The sequence below is a fragment of the Mauremys mutica genome, chromosome 3 (assembly GCF_020497125.1).
Source record: "Mauremys mutica isolate MM-2020 ecotype Southern chromosome 3, ASM2049712v1, whole genome shotgun sequence".
Classification (NCBI taxonomy): domain Eukaryota; kingdom Metazoa; phylum Chordata; order Testudines; family Geoemydidae; genus Mauremys; species Mauremys mutica.
In genome coordinates this window covers 148485518-148508431 of record NC_059074.1, presented here as the reverse complement: position 1 = coordinate 148508431, position 22914 = coordinate 148485518, and the positions used below count along the sequence as shown (strand labels likewise).

The window sequence follows — 22914 nt, the reverse complement described above, 5'->3', positions numbered from 1 at the left end:
TGCACAAGGAGTCCCTGGGCCATACACAGTCTGTGGGTCCCCCCCCCCACCACCAGTTTTGCGCTGAGAGTGGTGGTTTCCCCATGGTTTTAGGAAACAGAGACCAAAGAGCATGAACGCTTTTGTGAACTAAAGAGCTGTACTGGTAATACACAGACAATGAAAGCAGAGAAATCAACACAAAATGATACACAGCCTAATACAATACATTGTGCAATCAACAGACATAAACATTCCCTTCAGCAAGACATTCCTCTTCCTCCCCCTGGAGCCAGCGGGAGAGCGCAACTTGGGTCAGCCCCTAGCCCAAGTTTCTACCATCCCTCTGATACGAAGCCATTCCCTGCCCCACATGATCAGACTGAACCCCCTTCCGCCCCCTGCCCCCCCTCGGGCTGAGCAGCTCTGACGCACACAAAGCAGGGTACGTACAGGGCTTTGTCCTCTGGGTTCTTGGCCTGTCAACTCCGATCAGTTCCTTTAGGGCATTTCAAAGCAAGCCACAGGTTCCCAAGCCCGGAGGAGCAATGGGGCTAGGAGAGTCTTGAGCCAGAGAGGGAAGAGGGATAAAACCTTTTCCCTGCAGCAGGGAAGCAGTAGTGAGGTGCTGGTGCTGCCCTCCCACAAGAGGGTGGGAGGTGTGGTTCAGTGCATCCAAAAAATACATCTTGTAAAAGACACAATCGACTAAAAGCAAAGGAAACGGGGCCAATGGGGAAAGCAGGCAGCAGCTCTCAAACCGCCTGCAAGCAACTGAGTTTCTTCTGCACCCTGGGTTTTCAGTACCAGGTAAAGGCTAATAGAGGCCTAGATTATCCATGGTGTATTCCCTGCGGGACATCTCCATCCCCACAAACAGGGAGGGGCTAAGGCCCTTAGTGGGGGACACACCCTTGAGGGTGCAGAAGACACAGTAAAGGGCCATAGGAAAAGGAACAGGCCTGTTGGCTTCTTGCTGGCATCATGGCTGCATCGGGGGGGTTGGGGAAATCAGCAGAAGCACCGACACTTAAATAAATGGTTTTAAAAGCCACCAGTGTGAAGGCTCTGAAGTGAAGCTGCCGGAGGCACCATCTTCCCCACCTGCAGAGCCTCCTCACTGCTCCTCATGGAGGGGCCTTCAATAAATATAAAGTAGCCAATAATTAACTGCCCAGGGGGCTGCTGCCCTCTCCAGAAGGGCTGCGCTTAGGCCAGGGGCCACGTTCTGCCAAGGCTTTGGAGCACCTGGGACTAAATTCTGCTAAGGGATTTGAGTCAGAGCCACATCCTGCTCCTGGAGGGATTAGCAAACCTTCCCCTTGGCTGCTACAGGGCACAGGGAAAGGTCTGACTTGTCCTCAGCCACCTTTCTGGAAAGGCCACTCACCCTGAGCTTGCAGGAGGCAGTATTCTAAATACACCAGAGCAGAAGGGCTCTTCTGGGCCCAGTAGGGGATACCCAAGTACAACATGGGCTCCCACCACCCTCCAAAGCTGAGAGCTTAGTCTCCCGTGCAATGATGGCCCACGAGCAGCATTAGCCCAAGGCTGGACGAGCTGTGACAATCCCCGTTCTGCAGCCATCAAGCCTGAACGTGCGGATCCAGGTTACAAGGCAGAGCACAGAAACCACCAATGGTTAAACTCATTCACACCAAGCAATTGGAGGATTAACAAACAGATGCCTGGCCACCAAATGACCATGCAGGCATGGAAGGCTGCGAGCTCGGAAAGCAAGGCCTATGAGCTCAGGGTGAAAGTCACCCTGTGCGTCACTTGAGCCCTATGAGGATCACAGATCTTAAGTGTGACTGAAGTGAAGCCCAGTCCTTGCGCTGCCCCTGGTTGCGAGATGAATCTCACCCACGAACTTATACTTCTGCCAGAGCTGAACTCTCCATGTGATACAGACCCACTCACAGCCTGCATTGGCATGGGGAGGATGGAGGGGGGATGAGAATCTGAAAGGCTGCCTCTGGTTTCCAGGAGACCCACAGCTTTCTTTAAGGCACGGTCCAGGTAACCCCCCCGTCAGCTTTTCCCTTATTGCCAACCTGTGTAAGAAAAAATAAGTGACTTTGCTGCACGGACCGGACGAGCCAACTGCCTATTAACTTCTGATCCATGTGGGAGACCAGGCCAGAGGCATTTCTGAAGCCCAGCATGAAGTTAAAACAGGCAATGAGGGCAGCCCTGCTCTTTGGGGTGGCTTTGTGTACATGACGCATGGAGGGCCCAGCACTGAAATGAGTCATGATTTCGGACTGCGATCTGCTGAAACACAAATGTCCTGCTTGCCATGCTAGAGAGTCCCGGGTTTGTTTGCTACAGACATGGCTCCAGGTATGGACCAGACACAGGGGGGGTTTAAAGCCTGTTTTGCAAGTTAACCAGGAAAGGTGGGTTTCCCCTACAACGGGCCTGGTCATGGGATTGGATTTCTTTTGACTAACCAGCATGGTCAGAGTCAAGGTCTCCTTCCCATAAGACTTCCACAATCTCCTCTGATAAACTCCTACACCTGAAGGCCTGCAGCCTTCCCTCTTTCGCTTTCATCCCTGAACACACAGGGAAGGGCAATGTTAGAGGGAAACTGAGGATGGTTTTGAGCACTGAAAAAAGCAAAACATCTCAGCATTGTCCTAGGGCAGATTCATGAGCTCACACCTAGGCTGCTGGCTTGGAGTTAGCGACCTCCTGCCACGAGGACTGGCTTCCTTCCACCGAGATGCTTGCACCCAGGAACTCCCGACAACCTGCCAAGTGCCTCTGGAGCAGAAGTGCTGGAGCCACTAGCAAAAAGTGACCATCCTCGGATGCCAAGAGCCTGCATTTCCCGATGAGTCACCCAGCGTTCAGCAAAGGCCCATCGGCTCGAGCCAAAGGAGACAGAGGTGGCTGCTGGGAGCATTGCAAGGCCATTTAAATGCACTCTCCCCCAGCTCATTCCTCCTTGCAGTCCTGTGACCACCCTCTTTTCCTCCTGGTGCTGCCAGGGAACCATACGCAGCCTCCTGATCGCTCCGGCACACGCAGGAGGGGAACCCAGAGACAGACACTTGGCTGTAGTTTGGAGCACTAGTGGGGAAAGCCGCCAGACCCTCATCCGCAGGAGTGCAGTGGAATAGTACAGAAGAGCATCGGACCTCAGCTCCAGGCATCCCACCTCCGACGTACCTACAGCCGGTGCTGCCTGGGCCAGATACTTATAGACACTGCTACTCACAGGCTGGAGCTTTGTCGCGCTTCTTCTGAGCACCAAACCCCACCCCCCACCCCCCAGGAATCTGTTCTCCTCCACAGAAGGCCTGCAGCTCCTGGCTGGAAGACTCCCTTCTCCTGTCTCAGTCTCCCAACTCCAGTCAGTCTCTGAAGATTCCAAGCTGGGGGGTCAGGGGTAGTGCGCCTGGATGAAGGACAGGACTTCCTCCTTTGACAGCTTCTCCGCATCTTGCCTTTTCTGCGAGTCGTGCACTTTGACACCTTCCCCCCACTCCCAGAAGAGACGGCTGAAGTAGCAGATGCTGCAGGCAGAAAGAGGAGACAGACAGATCAGCACAGCACACACTGCACATTGAGAAGGGATGCACTCCGCATAGGCTGCAGAGACTCTTTAGAGACAGCTGGCCTGGGACCATACACGATATGATTCTAGGGGGCACCATAAAGGAGGCCCAGGTTATTTGCTTTATTAACCCCTAGAGTTCTTCACATTTTTCTTCGCCCCAACTCCTAACTTTGGCTCTGCAGTGCCATGCCCCGGCTGCGTCCGGCAGCAGAGGCTGAACCAAGGACCTCTGGATCTAAACTTGAGTGTCTACTCCCTGCGCTAAAACACCCAGCTCTGTTAGCAAAGGCTGTTGTAGGCTCATCCACTTCAATCTGTGGCCAGCCACACGAGATGGGGCAGCACCACACCGAGTAGGTGTAGGCTACAGCTAGTAAGAATAGCCATCGTTTTGTAGGGCCTACTCAAACAAGCATATGCTGACACAAACCCAGACACCCCAACGTGGCACATAAACTGAAGTGTGTTCCATGGAAATGGCCTTGTTAGTTGCAGCTCCATTCAAAGCAGCGGGAGGGACGAATCAATGTCTGCTGAGACTGGGAACAATCAGGGGAACTGTGCTTTTCAAGTTCCTGAGAGGGTGAAGCAAACAAGGGAACGTCACTAAAGCCTCTGGAAAGGCCTGAACAGAACACTTGGAAGGGTCAGCAGGCAGAATGGACACAGCAGGGTCTGAGCACTCAGCACACTATGAATATAGCAGGGGTGGGGGAGCAAACTAACCCTCACTTTGCCAACATGAGCTCTGGAGATACAGTGACTCTCCAGAAATCAATCTCGACTCATCCTTGAGCATAGACTCTCCCCGCCCCATCTGGATATTAGTCACCCAGTGTGAAAACAGAGCTGCTAATTGCTGCAGACACAGCAGCCTTAGATTCCTACAATTACTGACACTTAATATTCATAGTTTATTTAGGTACACTGTTCTAACAGAACGATATTAGCATAGCAACAAACGCATGTGTCAGCGGCTAATTACAGACACATTAGTGCTCACTAACGACAAGGCAGAGCATCCATTACAGAGTCACACACAAACCCCTTCCTTGCTTTGTTTTCATAGCAGTGGTTGAGTTTGGTGCTGGAATTCTGCCAGAGAGGCTGAGAGGGCCTAGCACCCTCCCCAGTTTGTGAAGGGGAGCCCTCCCAGCACTGGGATGACGAGAGCTTGTTCAGCTAGCTGACCAGGGAAAGCCTGAAGGATTCTCAGGGCACAGCTGCAAGCCAACGAGGAGGCTAGAGGGGTGTGCAGGGAGCCCCCTTTCACATCAGCCTCTCCAATTGGGACACAATCCTGGGGCCTGTGCAGTCTGCATATAGCAGCACTGTGCTGAGAAACAGACTCACACGACTCACTTTCCTAGGAAACAATGGCATAATGATATCACACAGTCCCTATTCTCTGAACCTCCCTGTCTAAGGAACTCCCAGTCAGTCTGTATGATCTACTAACTGACTCCCAGTTACTCTGTTCTTGGAGTCCTAGTTTCCCAGGAATGGAAGCCAGGAGTCTGGATTCCCAGTTTCCTGCTCCAGAGCGCACACTAGGGTGCACAATGGAAGTGATGGGTTGAGTCTGATGGTCGGGAAGAACACACAGAGATCCCCTGCTGGGGAGTGCTCAAGTGATCAGTTCCTGGAGCTTCACGGAGAGTACCAGGTAATCAAACTCCGAATCCTTCTTTCCCTAGGAGCCAACACGATGCTCCTGTTCCACAGCCCCAGGTCTCCCTCCCATTCCCACAGTGCTGCTCTGGCTTCGTGCCCACAGGAGAGCCCGAAATAGACTGTGCTTCTTCCTCTGCTACCACTGGACGAAGCTGCCTGGCATGCCCAACGCCCCATTCCACCTCGAGTGCATTGAGAATGCAGAAGGAACCCACGCACACGTGGTCAGACTAAAAGAACGAGGAGTACTTGTGGCACCTTAGAGACTAACAAATTTATTTGGGCATAGCTTTTGTGGGCTAAAACCAGACTGTGGAGTTCCAAGCTTCTCTGGATGTGGTGCCAAACACAAAAGTCAGAACTACGGCTGTCCATTAATCACAGTTAACTCACGCGATCAACTCAAAAAAATTAACCGCAATTAAAAAAATTAACCTTGATTCATTGTCGTTTTAATCGCACTGTTAAACAACAGAATATCAACTGAAATGTATTAAATATTTTTTGATGTTTTTCTACATTTTCAAATACTGATTTCAATTACAACACAGAATACAAAATATATAGTGCTCACTTTATATTACTACTTTTTTTTACAAATATTTGCACTGTAAAAATGATAAAGGAATTTTATTTTTCAATTCACTCATACAAGTACTGTAGTGCAATCTCTTTATCATGAAAGTTTAACTTACAAATGTAATTTTTTTTTCTTACATAACTGTACTCAAAAACAAAACAATGTAAAACTTGAGAGACTACAAGTCCACTCAGTCCTACTTCTTGTTCAGCCAATCGCTAAGACAAACAAGTTTGTTTATATTTACAGGAGATAATGCTGCCGGCTTCTTATTTACAATGTCACCTGAAAGTGAGAACAGGCGTTCACATGGCACTTTTGTAGCCGGCGTTGCAAGATATTTACATGCCAGATATGTTAAACATTTGTATGCCCCTTCATGCTTTGGCCACCATTCCAGAGGACATGCTTCCATATTGATCACACTCGTTAAAAAAAAAATGTGTTAATTAAATTTTGACTGAGCTCCTTGAGGAGGGAGAAAATAGTATGTCTCCTGCTCTGTTTTACCTGCATTCTGCCATATATTTAATGTTATAGCAGTTTCGGATGATGACCCAGCACATGTTATTCATTTTAAGAATAACATGCAGATTGACAAAACGCAAAGAACGTACCAATGTGAGATTTCTAAAAATAGCTACAGCATCGACCCAAGGTTTAAGAATCTGAAATGCCATCCAAAATCTGAGAGGGATGAGGTGTGAAGCATTCTTTCAGAAGTCTTAAAAGAGCAACACTCAGATGCAGAAACTACAGAACTCGAACCACCAAAAAAGAAAATCAACCTTCTGCGGGTGGCATCTGACTCAGATGATGAAAGTGAACATGCATTGGTCTGCTCCGCTTTGGATCATTATCAAGCAGAACCTGTCATCAGCATGGACACATGTCCTCTTGAATGGTGGTTGAAGCATGAAGGGACATGTGAACCTTTAGCGCATCTGGCATGTAAATATCTTGTGACGCTGGCTACAATAGTGCCATGTGAATGCCTGTTCTCACTTTCAGGTGACATTGTAAACAAGAAGTTGGCAGCATTATCTCCTGCAAATGTAAACAAATTTATTTGTCTGGGTGAATAGCTGAACAAGAAGTAGGACTGAGTGGACTTGTAGGCGCTAAAGTTTTACACTGTTTTATTTTTGAATGCAGTTATTTTTTGTACATAATTCTACATTTCTACGTTCAACTTTCATGATAAAGAAATTGCACTATAGTACTTGTATGAGGTGAATTGGAAAATACTATTTTTTACAGCACAAATATTTGTAATCAAAAATAAATATAAAGTGAGCACTGTACTCTCTGTTCTATGTTGTAATTTAAATCAATATATTTGAAAATGTAGAAAACATCCACAAACATTTAAATAAATGGTATTCCATTACTGCGTAACAGCGTGATTAATCGCGTGATTAATTTTTTTAATCGCTTGACAGCACTAGTCAGAACCTCTTTACAGGGCTCCAGGAGCGGGTCTTCAAGAAGCTCTGCCAGTAAGCACCATTACACAGTGTGGCATTGCCAGGGTAGGGCCTACCACCGTCACCCAAATGCAGAGCATTGGCCTGCTGGAAAGGATGAGGCACACTGCGGAGGCACGGGGCCCTACTGTGGTATGCTGCCACTCCTCAGCCCCCCCGGCCAACTGACTGCTGGGACGGTACTCACTGAAATGGTGCGATGGATTCTTGAGGAAGGTCGTACGTCGACTCCTGGGTCGTCTTGTTAAAGAAAAATTTCCTCTTGGAGTTTTTGCTGAACGCCATCGTCCAAGGATCTAGGGGCAAAGCCACAGGGAACAAACAGAGGGCGGGACCAGAATGGAAGCATGTCAGATTATGGGGGTCATTTGAGAGGCCATCTTAACATCCCACTGTTTTCTCCTTCCAACCCCCAAAAAGCCCTGCGTACCCACGCTGCTGTCAATTCAGCAAGGCACACCTTGCACTCCCAGCCCAGCTTGAGCTAGTTTGGAGAGTGATCTTTCCAGTTATGAAATCTGTGATCTCAAAAACCAGCCAGTATACATGGGACTGAACTGAAATCCCAGAGCTAATCAAACCACAATGGGGGCAGCTAACCCATCTTCCTCCCAACGCTGCCCAATCCAACCAAAACAGGACCTGGGCCAAATTCAGCACTGACTTCCATGGAGTTACACCAGGGCAGACCTTGGCCCTGTATTTTTTAAAAACAAAATTCCTTCCTGCTCCTGAAAATGGTGAGGAAAAAAGGCTTGCAGAGCTCTCCCTACCATTCACAGTCCTGACGATGTAGAGTCCAGTGGGCACAAAGTGCCGGTCGTCCCGGCCCGTGTAGGACAGCCGTGGTATTCCACCTGAGCTCTTGATGATCTTCATCTCTAACCTGAGTGCCGAGAGAAGGGAGGGATGGCGTTTACCCAAGGAGACACACACACTTCAGAAACAGCTGCAGTGGAACTGGATAGCACTGCACACAGCAAAACAAACCAACAGGCCACTGGTCAGTTCTCCATGTGTCTCCCCACCAGGGCTAGGGAAAAGGAGCCAGAACTGTGTGTGCACACAGACCATCAGCCAGGGAGTCAGTGCTGGAACAAGGGCCACGGCAATGATTTACAGTATTTAACCAACCAGGGTTTCCATTACAGGTACAATCAAACTGCAAATCTGTCTACTGGCAACCACAAGTGCAGCTTTCCCCTGGGGCGCGACAGGGCAGGAACGGAATGAACCTCTTTGGGCCTGGGAACAGCTATCAGCGCGGGGGCTGCAGACCTGGCTACAAGGCTGAGCAAGCTGCTTCCCTCTAGCACGGCGAAGCCCTGCATTCTGCTCTGGAAGAGACTAGCCTCTGCAATGCAGAATTAGCAGGTGACTGACTGACTGACCCACCCACAAAGAATACCCCAATGGGTGACTGTGGGCTCTGCTACAAAGGTTCACTCCCAGGCGCTTGTCTTGCAAGTAGCAATAGATCCCTTTTGTCTCTGCGTAGCAGTTGCGAACACTGACTTGCTATGAAGTGTCTCAATGTTTCTAGTCACTTACCTTACAAAAATCTTCTCCATCTCCTCCAGTCTGTACACTTCCTTCACCCTGGCGGGGGAGAGAGACGCACACGCTGAAGGGTTGGAATTGCAGAGCTAGCGGCTACGATCTCAGGGTGAGGCAGTGAACGTGGCTAAGGTTCACCCTGCTCCTGAATCTTAGCCACTGGCACATTGTTCATCCCAGCACAGGCGCCAACTTCTCCTGGTGCCGGTAGGTGCTTGACCCCCCCCCCCCCCCGACTCCACCCCTACCTCACCCACTTCCACCCCGCCCCTATTCCAACCCCTTCCCCAAAGTGCCTGCCCCAACTCCCCCCCCCCGCCCCTATTGGACTCCTTCCCCTAATCCCCACCCTGCCTCCTCCCGTGAGCGCACCGCGTTCCTGCTTCTCCCCCCTCTCTCCCACAGCTTGTTACGCCGTGAGCGCTGGGAGGAGAAGCGGGGACGCGGCACGCTCAGGGGTGGAGGCGGAGGCAAGGTGAGGTGGGGCGCTTGGCTGCCGATGGGTGCAGAGCACCCACCAAATTTTTCCCCGTGGGTGCTCCAGCCCTGGAGCCCCCACGAAGTCGGTGCCTATGCATCCCAGCTCAGGAATCGGACACCTGCACATTCACGGCTCTGTCCCCGTAGGCAGGGTCACTGTTCTGCTGCTCAAAAGCCAGCCCACATTGTTTCACACAACCACCGTTCCACACAGCCTGGGGAGCTAAGAGATCTTTTGCTAAAGGCACATAGAGAAATCTTTTTACAGAAGGGCAGTTTCCCCATCCCCACCCCCCTCTGTGCCCCCTTCCCATATGTGGCTACAAGCATCAGGCTTACTGGGGCAGTTTTAAAGCCCTTCAGACATAGCAGTGGGGGAGCCCGTTGGAGCCTGTGGGCACTTCTGACATTACAGCCTGTACTTTTCCCCAACACCACCTTGGACTCCCCCAGCTGCAGTTACTGGATGTGTGTTGACATTCACTGAGATCCACTTGTTCTCCATCTCCAAGCCTCCTGCTCTCGCTGCCCCCGCCCCCCCCCAACTCTTCTCCACATATTACTCTGCCCTTCCATCTTCATATCTCCCCCCACCAAACAGAACAGAACTGACCCAGGAAATAGGCAGAGGCTTAAAGGGGAAACGACAGGAATAAGGCAGCTGTTTTCAGACCCCCTAACGCCTGCCCTCCCTTTTTCAAACAATGTGAGCCAGCCAGCTGCGCACATGGCTAAGCTGGGGAGCTGTGTCACTGTTCCTCTCCACCTCTGGCCCCTCTTCCCTCCTACAGCTTCTTGTTCCAAGCTAAACTGTACAGTCTTTGGGGTCAGAGATTGTCTTCCTAGGTGTTTGTCCGACACCAGCACAATGGGGCCCTGCTTCTTTTGGGGCCTCTGCACAGTACCAAAATAAAACTAACAAGTAAAGGTGAAAGGTCGGCAAGCAGCCAAGAGCTGGAGCGCTCTATCAGTACCTTTCTCAGGAGTGTTTCCTAGCAGAATATGTGCTTAGCCCTGTACCCAAGGCCTTATCTCAGGCTTTTAGTGATCAGACCCATAGTCCTTGTCTATGCTAGGGAACAGCCCTGATTCAGCCATCGGCGGTCAGCAGCGTAGCTGCACCTACACTGACCTGTCAGTGTAGACGGGGGGGGGGGCATGGTGTGGTTTGCCCTGGTTGAGCTAACTGGGGCTTAGCTCAACTACAAGTATGCATGTGAGATTAGCACCAGCTACTCATGGGATGGAGAACGCATGAATGTCTGATCTCCAAAAGGTTAATCTTAAAGTACCTAAAACGTCCAGCCATCAGCATCATCTCTGAGATGTAAAGGGCCACTTGCCGCCTTCTAGCAAACATCATGAAACTACGAGCTCTGGCTATACATTGTGTAGGCCTGGGAGCAAGCCAGGCTAGGTTTCATGCCTTCCTCCTCCAGCAAATTGATCCCAAAGCCCCAGCAGTCCCAAGATGAAGGGGGATGCGGAAGAAGGTGTCACTCACCGGATGGGGTTCATATCCGGCCGGCTAGGTTTAGAAACGGCTTTGACAAACTTCTCCGCTAGCTGAATCCTAGAACAAACGGGAAAGAGAATTCTGTGCTTTAGCTACGGCTCTGGTGTGTTGGGCAGGTGCGGCTTCCTTGGGCCAGGAGGGAGTGCCAACGGGACCTCTACCCACACTGCCCAGGCTGACACCCAAACATACTCAGAAACTGTCTGCTCACCCAGCACTCCCAGCTTGGTGTCCTGCAACTAGCAATTATGCAGTAGGGATGGTTCTCCATAGGCTCTGCTAGGCAAACCTAATCTAGTAACAAATTCAGTAATGAGTCCATGTGCTGATGAGCCCATTCATGTATGAACAGGAAAGCGGGATTGGCAGATGTGCTCCGCTAAGGAAGGAACTGTAGCGCTCTTCCCCATCGGCGGCAAGTCACAACCCTTCCCATTCAGGCTGCCAGCGGCGCTCGGTCTACCCGTTTTGGGACCAGCTCACTCCAGTCTCAGAAGGGAACCAGGCCTTCTCTGCTGCACAGAGGGGGTGGGGGGAAGAGAGGATGCACCCACTTCAGGGATGGTTCTTCCATGGCTCATCTTTATACAAGCACATCAGCTAAGTGCTCTCGGTTCCTCGTGGCCAGTGATCAATAGCGCAGCCATTGAGCCACGGAGTTCCTTGACAGCCCTCATCCACATGCATGAGAGGAGCTCCCAAAGCCCTACCTACCGCTGGTTAAAGTGCTGCTCTCGGACGTCATTGCCATTCAGCACCAAGACATCCAGGATATGGATAGCCTTGATTTTTCGCTGGGCTTTCCCCTAATGAGAGAAACACAGGGAGTTACGTTACAGGCTGTTTGTGGGTGTTCTGTCTGTTTTATGCAGCATCTGCATGCCTGACTCCCACCACCACCTTGCTAACTTCAGAGGAGGGAACCCCACCTCCCGCCACTGGTAACTTGTTTCTGCTGCAGGTTCTCCCCCCAGGAATTCTCTGGAGCCTCCCCCATTTCCCCTGTTTTAATCTTCCATCCTAAGATACCTGTACATGTCCGATGCACCAGTCCCTCAGGGGAGTGCTTGGCAGAACTCTGTGAAGCACATGACCACCTCTCTGAGTCAGCTGGATGTCTTACAAAGTGGTCCCCTCACAAGGCTGAGCTTGTGCACCATCTCCAGGAGCAAGGACCCAAGCTTTGGCCCTGAGCTTCCACGCAGCAATGCCATGTAGCGTGGTTAAGCCTCCAGACTGGCCCCACCTGTCTGTTTTTAAGAACTGCAATCGTCATCAAGTGACTGAGTATATGTGGACACAAAGACCTGTTTTAGGGTCAGTGACTACTCAGCCTCACACAAACTAGCCAAAGGAAGCTACTCAGCTTAGTTCACAGCAGATCTCTGCAGTAACAACATGGTCTTCTATACACAGTTCAACCTTGACCAGCCTAGTTAGCAAAGGGTCACATTTCAAGACCTCTATTGGTTACACTGAAAATTCTCTTGATTATCAGAACAAGTTCAGCATTCCCCCTACCAGGACAGTCACAGAATCAAAACTGAACAATATTGCCTGTGCATTAAAGATTCCCCATATGTTGTTTATCACGACTAACATGCTCAGTTACAGACCTTTTTCACCTGCATGTTACAAAAATAAAACAATGCCAGCTGCCAATCAAACAGTTCAGCAAATGATCAAAGATCAATGTTGGACCAGAGACAGTGCAGGAGGGTAAATGCTTCTGCAAACACCATCACCCGTTGGTGCTTTTGTAGGTTCTGATCCAAACCCACTTCAGATACACGGTATATTCAGCATCCTTGAAAGGCAGCCGCCTGTGGAGCAGAATGGGGCAGGCAAGTGGAGCAGGGCAGCACTGCACAACACATGCATGTATGTGTGCATACCAAGAGCCACTGAGGCGTGTTCAATAAGACAGTAAGTCAACCATGGAGGTGGTGCAGAACAACACTGAAGGGAAGCAGTATATCTCTGTCTCTGAACAGGAGAGAAGAGCTTATCCCAAAATAGCTTCCCTGGGAATCCTCTCTGAAGCTGCACAGCTGGGCCATCTACCATGTAATACCAGCCATCACAAACTGCAGGCAGCCTGTGTACTGCCCCCTTGTGGGGAAGGAACAACCTCTGACCTCTCCTTTCAGCTCATGAACAATCTCCACAGAGAGAAGGGTAGCCCGTGGCAGCTCGGTTTTCAAGTCCAGTTTCATCCAGCGATCTGACTGGCGACCATCCCACGTGTAGATCTGGGACTTCTGTGTGCAGACAAAGAGGACCAAGGCAAAGTTAGACCCAGACAGGAATGGGACACGTTCTTTCTGCCTTCGCTGAAAAGTAGCCCTGAGAGTATATTCCTTCCTTCCTGCTGACAGCAGAGAACATTTCTTTCTGAGACATGTCAAGGAAGGAGCCTACAGCTCAGCTGCAGAGACACCAACACACAGATCCTAACACAGCTCATTAGGCAGGGTCCCTTGCCACCCCACAAAAGATACTGTTCAGAGATGGGCAGTGAAACGAATTATTAGATGGAGGGAATGCAGCATTCTCCGTGAGGAGAGATTTTCAAGACCAAGATTATTTAGTGTGAGGAGTAGACAGAGGAAGGAGAAAGGAATACAAAATAACCAATGGTCTTAAGAAAGGTCCATCAGTCACTCCTATCCCCCATAGTACAAGAGCAAGCAGGCTGGGATGAAATTGCTAAGCAATATCTTTAAAAGAGTTTGTAAAAAAAAAACCAACAACAGCACAGTTAGCCATGGAACTTCCTGCTGTCAGGTTAGATGTCAGCACTTACCCCTAACCCTAGCAGGAACTTCTGTTCACTTCCAGACACCATACATCTGTAATCTAAGACGTGGCGGATCTTCTCCAGGGTTTTTGAGTTGAGTGGTGTTGGTTTAAAACTAAAGATATCGATGTCTGTTCCCTGAAGCACAACAGCAGAAGGAGAAAGGTGACTTACACGATACAGATACAACGATGGGTGCTACAGCAAACACAACAGCTTTGTGTGCATCAGGATGTGCCCTGATTTCAGCCACAGCTGTTAGCTACACTGGTGCAAATCCAAGCATAGACAGGCAAAGCTGCTGTTTGTTCTAGTGGGGCTCAGCCTGGTTTCAATCACACTAATCAGGGTTCTAGAGGAAAAACCAGCATCCCCTGCGTAGACAAAGGTCTAGAAACCCACAAAACCGCTCACTTGTACTGAGGGGCTATTGCAATTTCCCTGCTGAGCTACTTTAGGAGGCACCAAGGTAAGAGTGTGAAGGGAAAAGAACAGGCCTGGATACAGAGCTATTTACCTGTCTTCTACAGAATTGGTAGTCCAGGCCAAAGCTGCCTTTTAGATAGAAGGGGATTCATTTCACCATCACAGTTTGTTGGGTGCAAGCAACTAAGCTGGCCTCCCAGCCACACTGAGTGCTTCCACAGCTCCCCTGCAGCACTGGAAAAGGAAGGAACCTGCCCCTTCCGAGCCCAAAAGCAGCACAGGCTTAAGAGAAGAAGTGTGTCCAAAGGAGGGGACAGGATATGGGGAAGTGCTGCAGGGGACACTCCAGCTCTCTGCCAAGGACTGATGGATGGAGCAGGCTCTCTTATGGGGTTCCACTCTTCACCACACACACCCTTTTCTATAAATGAGTGTCACAGTACAGCATTCCAGTAACAGCAAGATCACAGCACACCTGGGCAGGATGGGAATGGACCAGGAAACAGGAAGCCCTTATGGGAATTCAATCCTACGATAGGCTTCAAAAAATATGCCATCTTCCGGCACTTCTTCACTCAGGGGCAAGACCTCTTCTGCCAAAAACCTCTTTATTCCCAGGCGCCCATATAGTGTCAGAGCTAACGACCTCAGGGGGGACACTGATCATTAGACATCTATCAAGTCTGTGGAACTCTCTCTCAAAGGAAGTAATGGAAACCCCATCGTTTAAGTCATTTAAACGAGGCTGCCTAGTTTTTTAAATAGGCACTCATCACCACAGCATCTGAGTGCAAACCCTGAACAATATACTGAACCAAACAGCCCAGTGCCGCTCTTTTCCATCTCAGACTCCTGTGAGTAACAATAAGCATTTCACCCACATCTTCAGAACAAACTGCAGTTTAAGGCCTCACCTGGATGAGCTCAAAGAACTTGGACCTGGGATCAGAGGAGGATGGAGCAACTCGGGCCTGATCTGGAATCTGGAACAAGACAAGACCTCAGATACTAACATAGTCCTGCCCTACAGGAAAGGTGTTAATGCTATTGGCTGGCATGTCAGAGCCCCTCCCGCTCCCCACTGTGCCCCAGCAGGAATGGCATCCACAACTGCCTGGTCAGTAGCATTACTCACCCCCCACAGCCGGAGGCATTCCTTTCGGATGTCAGCCTGCCGCGGCTCACTCAGGGTCCTAGAGGAAAAGCCAGCAGGTTGTTAACATGGTGAAAGCCTCTTTGGTCTTGCAGCCCCAACATACCCAGCCCTGTCAGCCTCCTCAAAGTAGCTGCTTTGAGAGTGAAACACACAGTCAGTCCTTAATGTCAGAGGGCTGCTGTATTCAAGGGAAGCCCTTTCCCCAATCATCCACCCACTTCATAACCTGAACCAAAGATCAGCAGCTGCTGCCTGCCTCCCAGCAAAGAGCTGATCCTTGGAGGCTGCAGGGGGGCTTCTAGCACCAGGACTTCAGTGCTTTTATAGAACACACTAAAGCCCCGTTAGGACCTTAGCTTTTCACAGTGCCGCACAAACACAAACTTATTCTTCCCCACAACTGCCCTACGTTACACATAGAGCAATAGCAGCACAGAGAGGTGGAGTGACCTGTTGAAGGCTATCCAAAAGTTAGTGTCAGAACCAGGGTTCATTCCCCGGAGGCCCCTGGCACCTAGCCTTGTGCTCTGTGCATTACACCATGCTGTCTCCAGATGGTGTTTGAGCAGTAAGTGCAACTACCCCTGTGTAGCAAACCGCTGTATGCCACAATGTGTTTCACTCTATGTGCCACTCCTCTATGTCCCCTCTCGGAAACAGACCCTTTTATGGGAACTGGAAGGTACGTAGCCCTTTTGCAAGTCCCTTTCATAGCGGGTCCTAGTAGCAGGTATAAATCATTCCAAGCCAACCAGTCTCCTTTAGCTATCCCCATGTTGCAGAGCCCAGAACATGCAGTGACACTAGCTAGCCTAGTAACTGTAAGCGCTCCTAAGCCTCCTGCTTCAGGGCCAAGCCAAGCTCCTGCTAGGATCAGGAAGACATTTACAAATGGGTAAAGCAAGCAGGTCACTGAACACAGCTGCCCAGCGGGTAATTCAGTCCTCACCCAAAGCCCTGCTCCCTGCTGAGGTAGATACTCACGTGTCTTGAACAAAGGCGTGGATTTTGGCTAATGCTTTGATCTGAACTTTACAGTGGCTGAAAGAGAGAGTGGGTTTCAGTCAGAGAGTGAGTTATAAACCACATAAATTGTCCTGCTGCACGAAGCAGGATGAGGAAGTGCTGTGGACAGTTCTAAAGCAGAGCTGGACTGTCACAACCCAACACTGCAGAGTCACTAGGGAGAGCACCCTTTATGTTCCCAACACTGCAGGTCAGTTCTTCAGGTGTGAACACTCACCAGCCATGCAGCGTACCTCCCCTTGCTGGGCCAGTCTGCCGCACAGGGCCTCTCCCAGAGCAGGACTCTTGTAACTGAGCAATATGGCAGCTTAAGGTGAAGAGGCCCCCCACGGCCTCAAACAGCTGTAAGTCACAGTTGTGCTGGAACCGGCTTTCCCTCTTGTTGCTTCCGCACTCACCTTTCATTCGATCGGACCATGTAGTCATAGAACTCATGGTCGCCCTTGATCACTTCTAGGGGGACGACAAGATTTACATCCAGGTCAGAGTTGCGCAGCTGGTTGAGTTTGATGTTCACCATGAAGAGATATTCCCGCACGTCGTCAATGCCTGACTTTAGCCCTCTACACACCACGTACCTGCCAAGCAAACCAGAGACTCCACTTGGAATCAGTCATCCCGCATATCCAACTTGCCTTTCACACCCCCACCATCTCAGCAGCCCTCCCCTCTGGCTTCCGCAGCGTCAGAAACGTCTTTGTCCCAGGATACCCTTCGATGGCTCATGGCAGTGCAGGCTAGCCCTCTGCAGGGCCATTCTACTTCCTCCCCCTTTTCCGACTCTCTGCAAGAGCTGGTGACCTCAATCCTTCACCAAAAATCCCCCAACTTCACAAGCTCAGATCTCGCCAAAAAACTAAGCCAGCAGGACTAATGCTAAAATAGAGAATCAGTTTTAATCCTGTTCTGGTTGCAGGTGTAACTAGCCCGTTAGTAGCTCACAACTCTACCATAGCCCTGGTATGGCAGTGCAAGATAAAGCCTCCCTGTACAGGCTCCAATGTCTGTCTCACTTTATTTCACAGCACACTGCATCTGAAGGTCACCAAAATCAGCATGGCCCTATAATAGGTTAGAGCATGGGTCTAGGTCTCCGGACACCTGGCTTCTAATGAGGACTCTGGCATGGATTTCATATTTTCCCCAGCTCATAGACTGCTTGGTGCAAAATAGAGATTAAGAAGGACAAGAGATACAGGTTTCCAGATGATATTGGAGCGACACAGCAGTCAGATGAAAGGCAGAGATAAAAGGAGGATGTTCTAAGATGATGGAATTTGCAAGAGGAGAAGGCGCTCAAACTAACAATGAGCAAACACTGTGAAAGCACAAAGGTGTTACTTAAAAACAGGTGTCGTGCGTTGACATTAATATTCCCTTGGCATGTCTTGGAAGAGCTGTGGCCTTGGAAAGTTTCTCTTCCTATCCCTGTTGTGGGGCATGCTGTGTGTTGTCTGACTGCTATCCTCCTCCCCAGAGATGGCTGCATTTTAGGGGTGCCACATGTACAGTTTGTACCGCATTACCAGATCCAAAGAGATGAAAATACACCACTGTAATGTACATAATATGCTCTCATTTAACTGGATCCTTAGACTGCATCTTGCAAAACAGAACAGATTTTACAGTAAACTCCACTGTTCCCATACTGGAAGTAGACAGCATAGGCAGAAACAGACCATGGTAATTTGGTAAATAGCCTCTTAAACCTATCAAACACTGTCACTTTCTAAACATGTAAAGTATTTCCTCCTATGCGGCAGACATTAAATGGCTCCTAGCTGAGACAAGTCATGGAGGTCACACTAGACCTGCCGTTACACAAACAGAGCTATTGCACTATTTAGGGGAAAGGGCTGCTTTTAACTCTTCCTCCAGAATCTCACCTCTCTGAGTTCGCAGGACGGCTCGTCACAGGTTTAAAGAGACTCACTCGCTCGAAGCAGCAGTACAGCAAATATATAAGTCCCACGCTGAATGGCGTGAACAGGTCGAAGGTTTTGCAGACAAAATGTCCTCCTGTGGCAGAGAAAGGAAGTACATTGCAGCCAGCAGGTTACAGGGAGAGAGGGGAAAAAATACTAAGTGTCCCAACCCCCCTGCGCGCGCGCGCACACACACACACTTTTGTACAGTTAAAAAACGCATCAGAAAAACAGTTTCATAAATCAATCTAGTAAAACTGACCAACTGGGTACCATGTACCATCCCCCCACTTAGCTCTCTGCCTCCCAAAGACCCAGGAAAGAGAGAGGCAGCCCCCAGCCAGGTGGAGGGGATGTCACCTAAGAACAAAGCACCCTGCCTGCTGCTTCCACAGCACTCCTAACCCAGGGGTCCAGACCGCAGCATGGCAGCACACTGTGTGCAATCCTTGACAGTGTGCAGCTCTCATTCCTCCCCAAGAGCCTCATGCTGGGGAAAAAACTGGGTTTGAAATGAAAATCTAGTTTAAAAACACAAGTCCTCTCAGTAGAGGAGTGTCTGTGCTCTCTGCCTTTAAGTGAGTCTTCTTACTTCCTCAGGGCAAGACAAAGACACTCAGCTTTGAGATTCTCATTGCCCCAGGAGAAAGCCCCAGAGGAGATGCTTGACTAGGAGAGACACAACGAAGGACACTCTGTCAAATCTCACTGAGAGGCAACTTGCCTGCTGGGTCACGGCTTCAAATACTTGTGAGCCCAGTGGACAAGACCAGCAATCACTTGGCAAGTGTTTCTAACCCCTTCCACTCTGGCTTCTCAGCGCAGGACCATCTGCTCTGAAAGGGCGCATGGAATGCTAGCCGATCCCAACACAGGATAAGAGTCACCAAAGCAGATGCAGCTATGGCATCCATCACTAAGGAACAGGTAGGAGAAAGAGAAGCATCTTCTCATTCTGAAGCCAGGGTGATGGTTTCAAGTGGGAAAGGCCACAAGTCACAGTTGCACAAACACTGGGTTGCTTTTACCAGCCAGCTGGTTTGCTCAGGAAGAGGCTGCTTTAGCTGGTACTGTGTAAGAGTCAACAGTAAAGCAGAGATTTTACAAAGATATTTCCCCAGCTGGAGGGAGCACAGCACTGGCACAGCATGGTTCCCTCACCGTCTTTGGCAACCTTATCTCAGGGTTTAGGGAACACAACCAACTAGATTCAACAGAACCTAAATTACAGCGGGAGTGACTCCATGCAACGTTCTATAGCATCCATCTGCAAAGCCACCCAAGCCCTGGAGAGGAAGGGGAGAAACAAAGAGAAAAAGATACCTGTCCGGACAATAGAGAGTCCTGTAAGGAACTGGCAAAGCATCAGCTGTTTGCTTAGAATTTCCTGCAGGTTCTCTTGACCCTCCACAGAGAAACCCTGAAACATACACATTGAATGGTGAACATCTTCACAAATCTGTTGGTTAACTGGGGGAGTCAAGGAATTTACAGCTAAATTTTGTAACTTGCAACAGTTTCTATTCCCTGGGATAAAACTGCTAATGCCAGGACATTTCATGGCAAACCTCACCAAATCTCAAGCATTAACTGTGGGAAGATGTCACATCACCACAGTACTCTGGCTGATGGCTACGGTCACTCATTGCAGAGAAAAAGAGGAATGAACGTACCCCATCCGCCATTAAGAAATGCACCCCCTTGCGATCAGTGTTGTCCAAAACAAAATTCCGGAAAGCAGTGATGTTCTCTGGGCGGGTGATATCTCCATCTCCATCAATCCCACCCTCTCCTAAGGGGAAAAGGAAACGCAGTTATGAGCATGTTTGCAGAGTGCTTGCAGGAGACTGGGACACGCAAGCGATCAACGCGCTGACCTCCAATGATCAAACATTACCAACAGTCAGTAAGCAAGTACAAACACCTTGGAAGCTGCATCAGGACCACTCCCACGAACTCTCACAACATGATTTTTGCTAGAAAGAGGTCAGCACAATTTTCTTTGGCTAAATTGGGTTCTGTTTGCATTAGCCAGACTGAACCAACCCATGTTATAACTTGGTTTTAAAAAACTATGCTTCCGCCTTGGTAAAGCACAGATTGTTCACTCCTCTAGCAGCTGAACAGGGCCAGACTATGCTACAACACAATATTGTCCCTTCTGTCCAGGAAGGAACGAGACAAAATTGGTCCCCATCAGAGCTTTAACAATGTCAGTTTCATAGTGTAGATGGACCCTTAGTCTGAAGCACCGCTTTGTCTATGCCCGCCGGAGAAACTGCATCAGCAAACACTCACTAATGTCCATGATCATCAGCGTTCTCTGGAAAGGCATTAACAAGTATTTCCAAACTCACCGTAGTTTGGCCTTACAGAACCCTGTTCATGTGCAAGTGTGCTCAGCAATCAGCTGTAAAGGGGGAAGATACGTTGGACCGCAGAACTGTTTTTAAAGGCAGCATTTTACAGATTTCTCATATGGCTCTTTCAAAGGGTAGGGCTATATTTTCCCACAGTTGGTACACTTCTACTTCGATATAACGCTGTCCTCAGGAGCCAAAAAAAATCTTACCGCGTTATAGGTGAAACGACGTTATATCAAACTTGTTTTGATCAACCGGAGTGCATAGCCCCGCCCCCCCGGAGCACTGCTTTACCGCATTATATCCAAATTCGTGTTATATCGGGTCGTGTTATAATCGGGGTAGAGGTGTATTTTGTGTTCTAGAATAGACTCTAGATATTCAACTAACTCCCAGTCCTGTGGTATTTGTAATGTACTGTTGATTTCTATTCTCTGCAGAGTTTCCGTGTCTGCTCTTTCTATTCATTGAATGACAGAAATGTACATTATCAAGAGAAAACAGCAGAGGTCAGGGTAAACAATAGTTCTTTGGTAATAAAATTCCTCATCAGTTATTCTGCCACTGAGAGGAGCGGGACTGGAATTTTTTTCCAGTCTTCTTTGCACTTGGCACAGGGTTCAAGGCGTTTTCCTCCCATCACCAAGAGAGGAGTTTATGTGTCTCATTAAATTTTAGAGCACATTAGGCCCAGACAAAAAGGGAAACATGAAAATGCATCAAAATCATTGAGCTATTCACTCTCATAGCTATCAACTCCCTCCACAAGAGCACTGACCAAGAGTGAGATACGAAGATCCAAATGCTAGGATGATCCTTTTATTCACCTTGCTGCTCAATGAGAACTTTCCTCTTACTGATCTGACCCGGAGGTGCCAGACAACTAATAAAGTTCATGATCTGCAGATGTCAAAAGAGGCTTTGGCGTTTCAAAATCAGCCAGAAAGTAACTAACTGGCATCAGCGATACGTTGTTTGCGGTTCTTGCTGGAAAGGCAGACTGGTTACTTCACTTTTTGCAATTCAATCATACTTGGGTTTCCTTAACAAAGCCTGAGATTTGCTGGCAATCCCCTCATTCCACTTTCTACTAATAGATGCAGCAGATGGAATCAGAGCTACTTGCAGTGACCAAGAGTCCAAAATAACTTAAATCACCACATAGAAGGTGGAAAGATCCTGTAAAGAAGCAATCTAGTAATTAATGCTGGGGGATGGAGTCAGATCTAGGTTTCTATTCTTGGCTCTGCCAAATGATCCTTGGGCAAGCCATTTAATTTCTTTATGCCTCAGTTTCCCCATCTGTAAAATGGAACCAAACCACTGTGTTATCTTAAAGCGCTTTGACAGCCTCGGACAGGAAAGTGCTGCAAGTACAAAGTATTATTATAATACAAGCTGGAACCTGAACTGCAGAAATATAACTTGATGTTCACACTTGCCACCCTCAATCCCCTATTACATGGCAGTTACTCTTCTTCTATAAGGATGGCTCTGCGATGGTCATTGTGAACCAGTTTTTCTTAGATCCCTAACACTAACAGACTATCAGTCCTCCACCTACTATGAACCTGAACCTCTGTAATGCCGGCGATCACACACACACACGTATGTGACCCATACCGTAATAAGGCTCAAAGAGCTCGCTGGAGGCAGAATAGAAATCCTCCAGTTTAAAGTCATTTGGTCCTTTCAAGGTCATGCCGAACCCTTTCGCGTGCCACTTCTTCCTCCAGAGAACGTACTCTGAGAAGCCACCAGGGCCAGCACACACATCAGCAAAGTAAAGCAGCTCTGCGTCCCGCTCCTTGATTAGGGGCTTCTGCAAAAGGAAATTGGGAAAATTCTAGCAGTCCAATAGCAACTTCCCACCAAGCATGCAAACTACTGCAGCCCACTGCTATATTCTTGCACCTTTAAGCTAGGGTCCCTGCCTCTTTAAAGCACCCTTTGTCCCTAATGGTGCCCTGAGGAATCTCCCCCCACCACACCACCCCATTTCCCCTTTCTTTGGGAAGGCATCACCGATTCAAAGGACAAGGGAGATCCTCACCCCATGAGAGTCCTTCGGGTTTGTGAACATGTGGTCGAAGACATAGTCTATGTTTGCCATCTTCATCGCGGCTCTGTGAATGCACGAAAGGGGCACCTGTTAGTTTGCCCCACGCTCACCAGGCTGCTGCAACCCAAAAGAGAAAGGGACTTCAAACCCAGAGGCTCTGCAGACCTGTTCAGGAAGAAGACTCCCCGGATCATCTCGTAGGGGTTGGACCTTGTCCGGGCTCGGCGCATCTCCTCTCCGTCCAGCTCATCAAACACGCTCTGCAAAGGCAGAACGAAAACTATGCTAGCCCCGGCACAGGCAGGAGGGAAC

General features: G+C 49.2%; 1 protein-coding gene across 2 annotated transcripts in view; it reads right to left on the bottom strand.

Moving 5' to 3' along the window:
• Nucleotides 1-115: 115 nt before the first annotated feature.
• Nucleotides 116-22914, bottom strand: part of CMTR1 (cap methyltransferase 1) — an 84430-nt gene continuing 61631 nt past the window's right edge. For both annotated transcript variants that reach the window (XM_045009057.1, XM_045009052.1), the window contains 18 exons: nucleotides 22768-22862; nucleotides 22594-22666; nucleotides 22164-22362; nucleotides 19851-19969; nucleotides 19501-19597; nucleotides 18139-18271; nucleotides 16651-16830; nucleotides 16211-16267; nucleotides 15206-15263; nucleotides 14985-15053; nucleotides 13651-13782; nucleotides 12983-13105; nucleotides 11559-11650; nucleotides 10833-10901; nucleotides 8843-8890; nucleotides 8065-8177; nucleotides 7479-7587; nucleotides 116-3506 (listed from right to left, as the gene is read on the bottom strand). In XM_045009057.1, coding sequence (XP_044864992.1) covers nucleotides 3374-3506; nucleotides 7479-7587; nucleotides 8065-8177; nucleotides 8843-8890; nucleotides 10833-10901; nucleotides 11559-11650; nucleotides 12983-13105; nucleotides 13651-13782; nucleotides 14985-15053; nucleotides 15206-15263; nucleotides 16211-16267; nucleotides 16651-16830; nucleotides 18139-18271; nucleotides 19501-19597; nucleotides 19851-19969; nucleotides 22164-22362; nucleotides 22594-22666; nucleotides 22768-22862 — 1899 coding nt within the window. In that variant the 3' untranslated portion in view covers nucleotides 116-3373. The remainder of the gene's footprint in view (nucleotides 3507-7478; nucleotides 7588-8064; nucleotides 8178-8842; nucleotides 8891-10832; nucleotides 10902-11558; nucleotides 11651-12982; nucleotides 13106-13650; nucleotides 13783-14984; nucleotides 15054-15205; nucleotides 15264-16210; nucleotides 16268-16650; nucleotides 16831-18138; nucleotides 18272-19500; nucleotides 19598-19850; nucleotides 19970-22163; nucleotides 22363-22593; nucleotides 22667-22767; nucleotides 22863-22914) is intronic.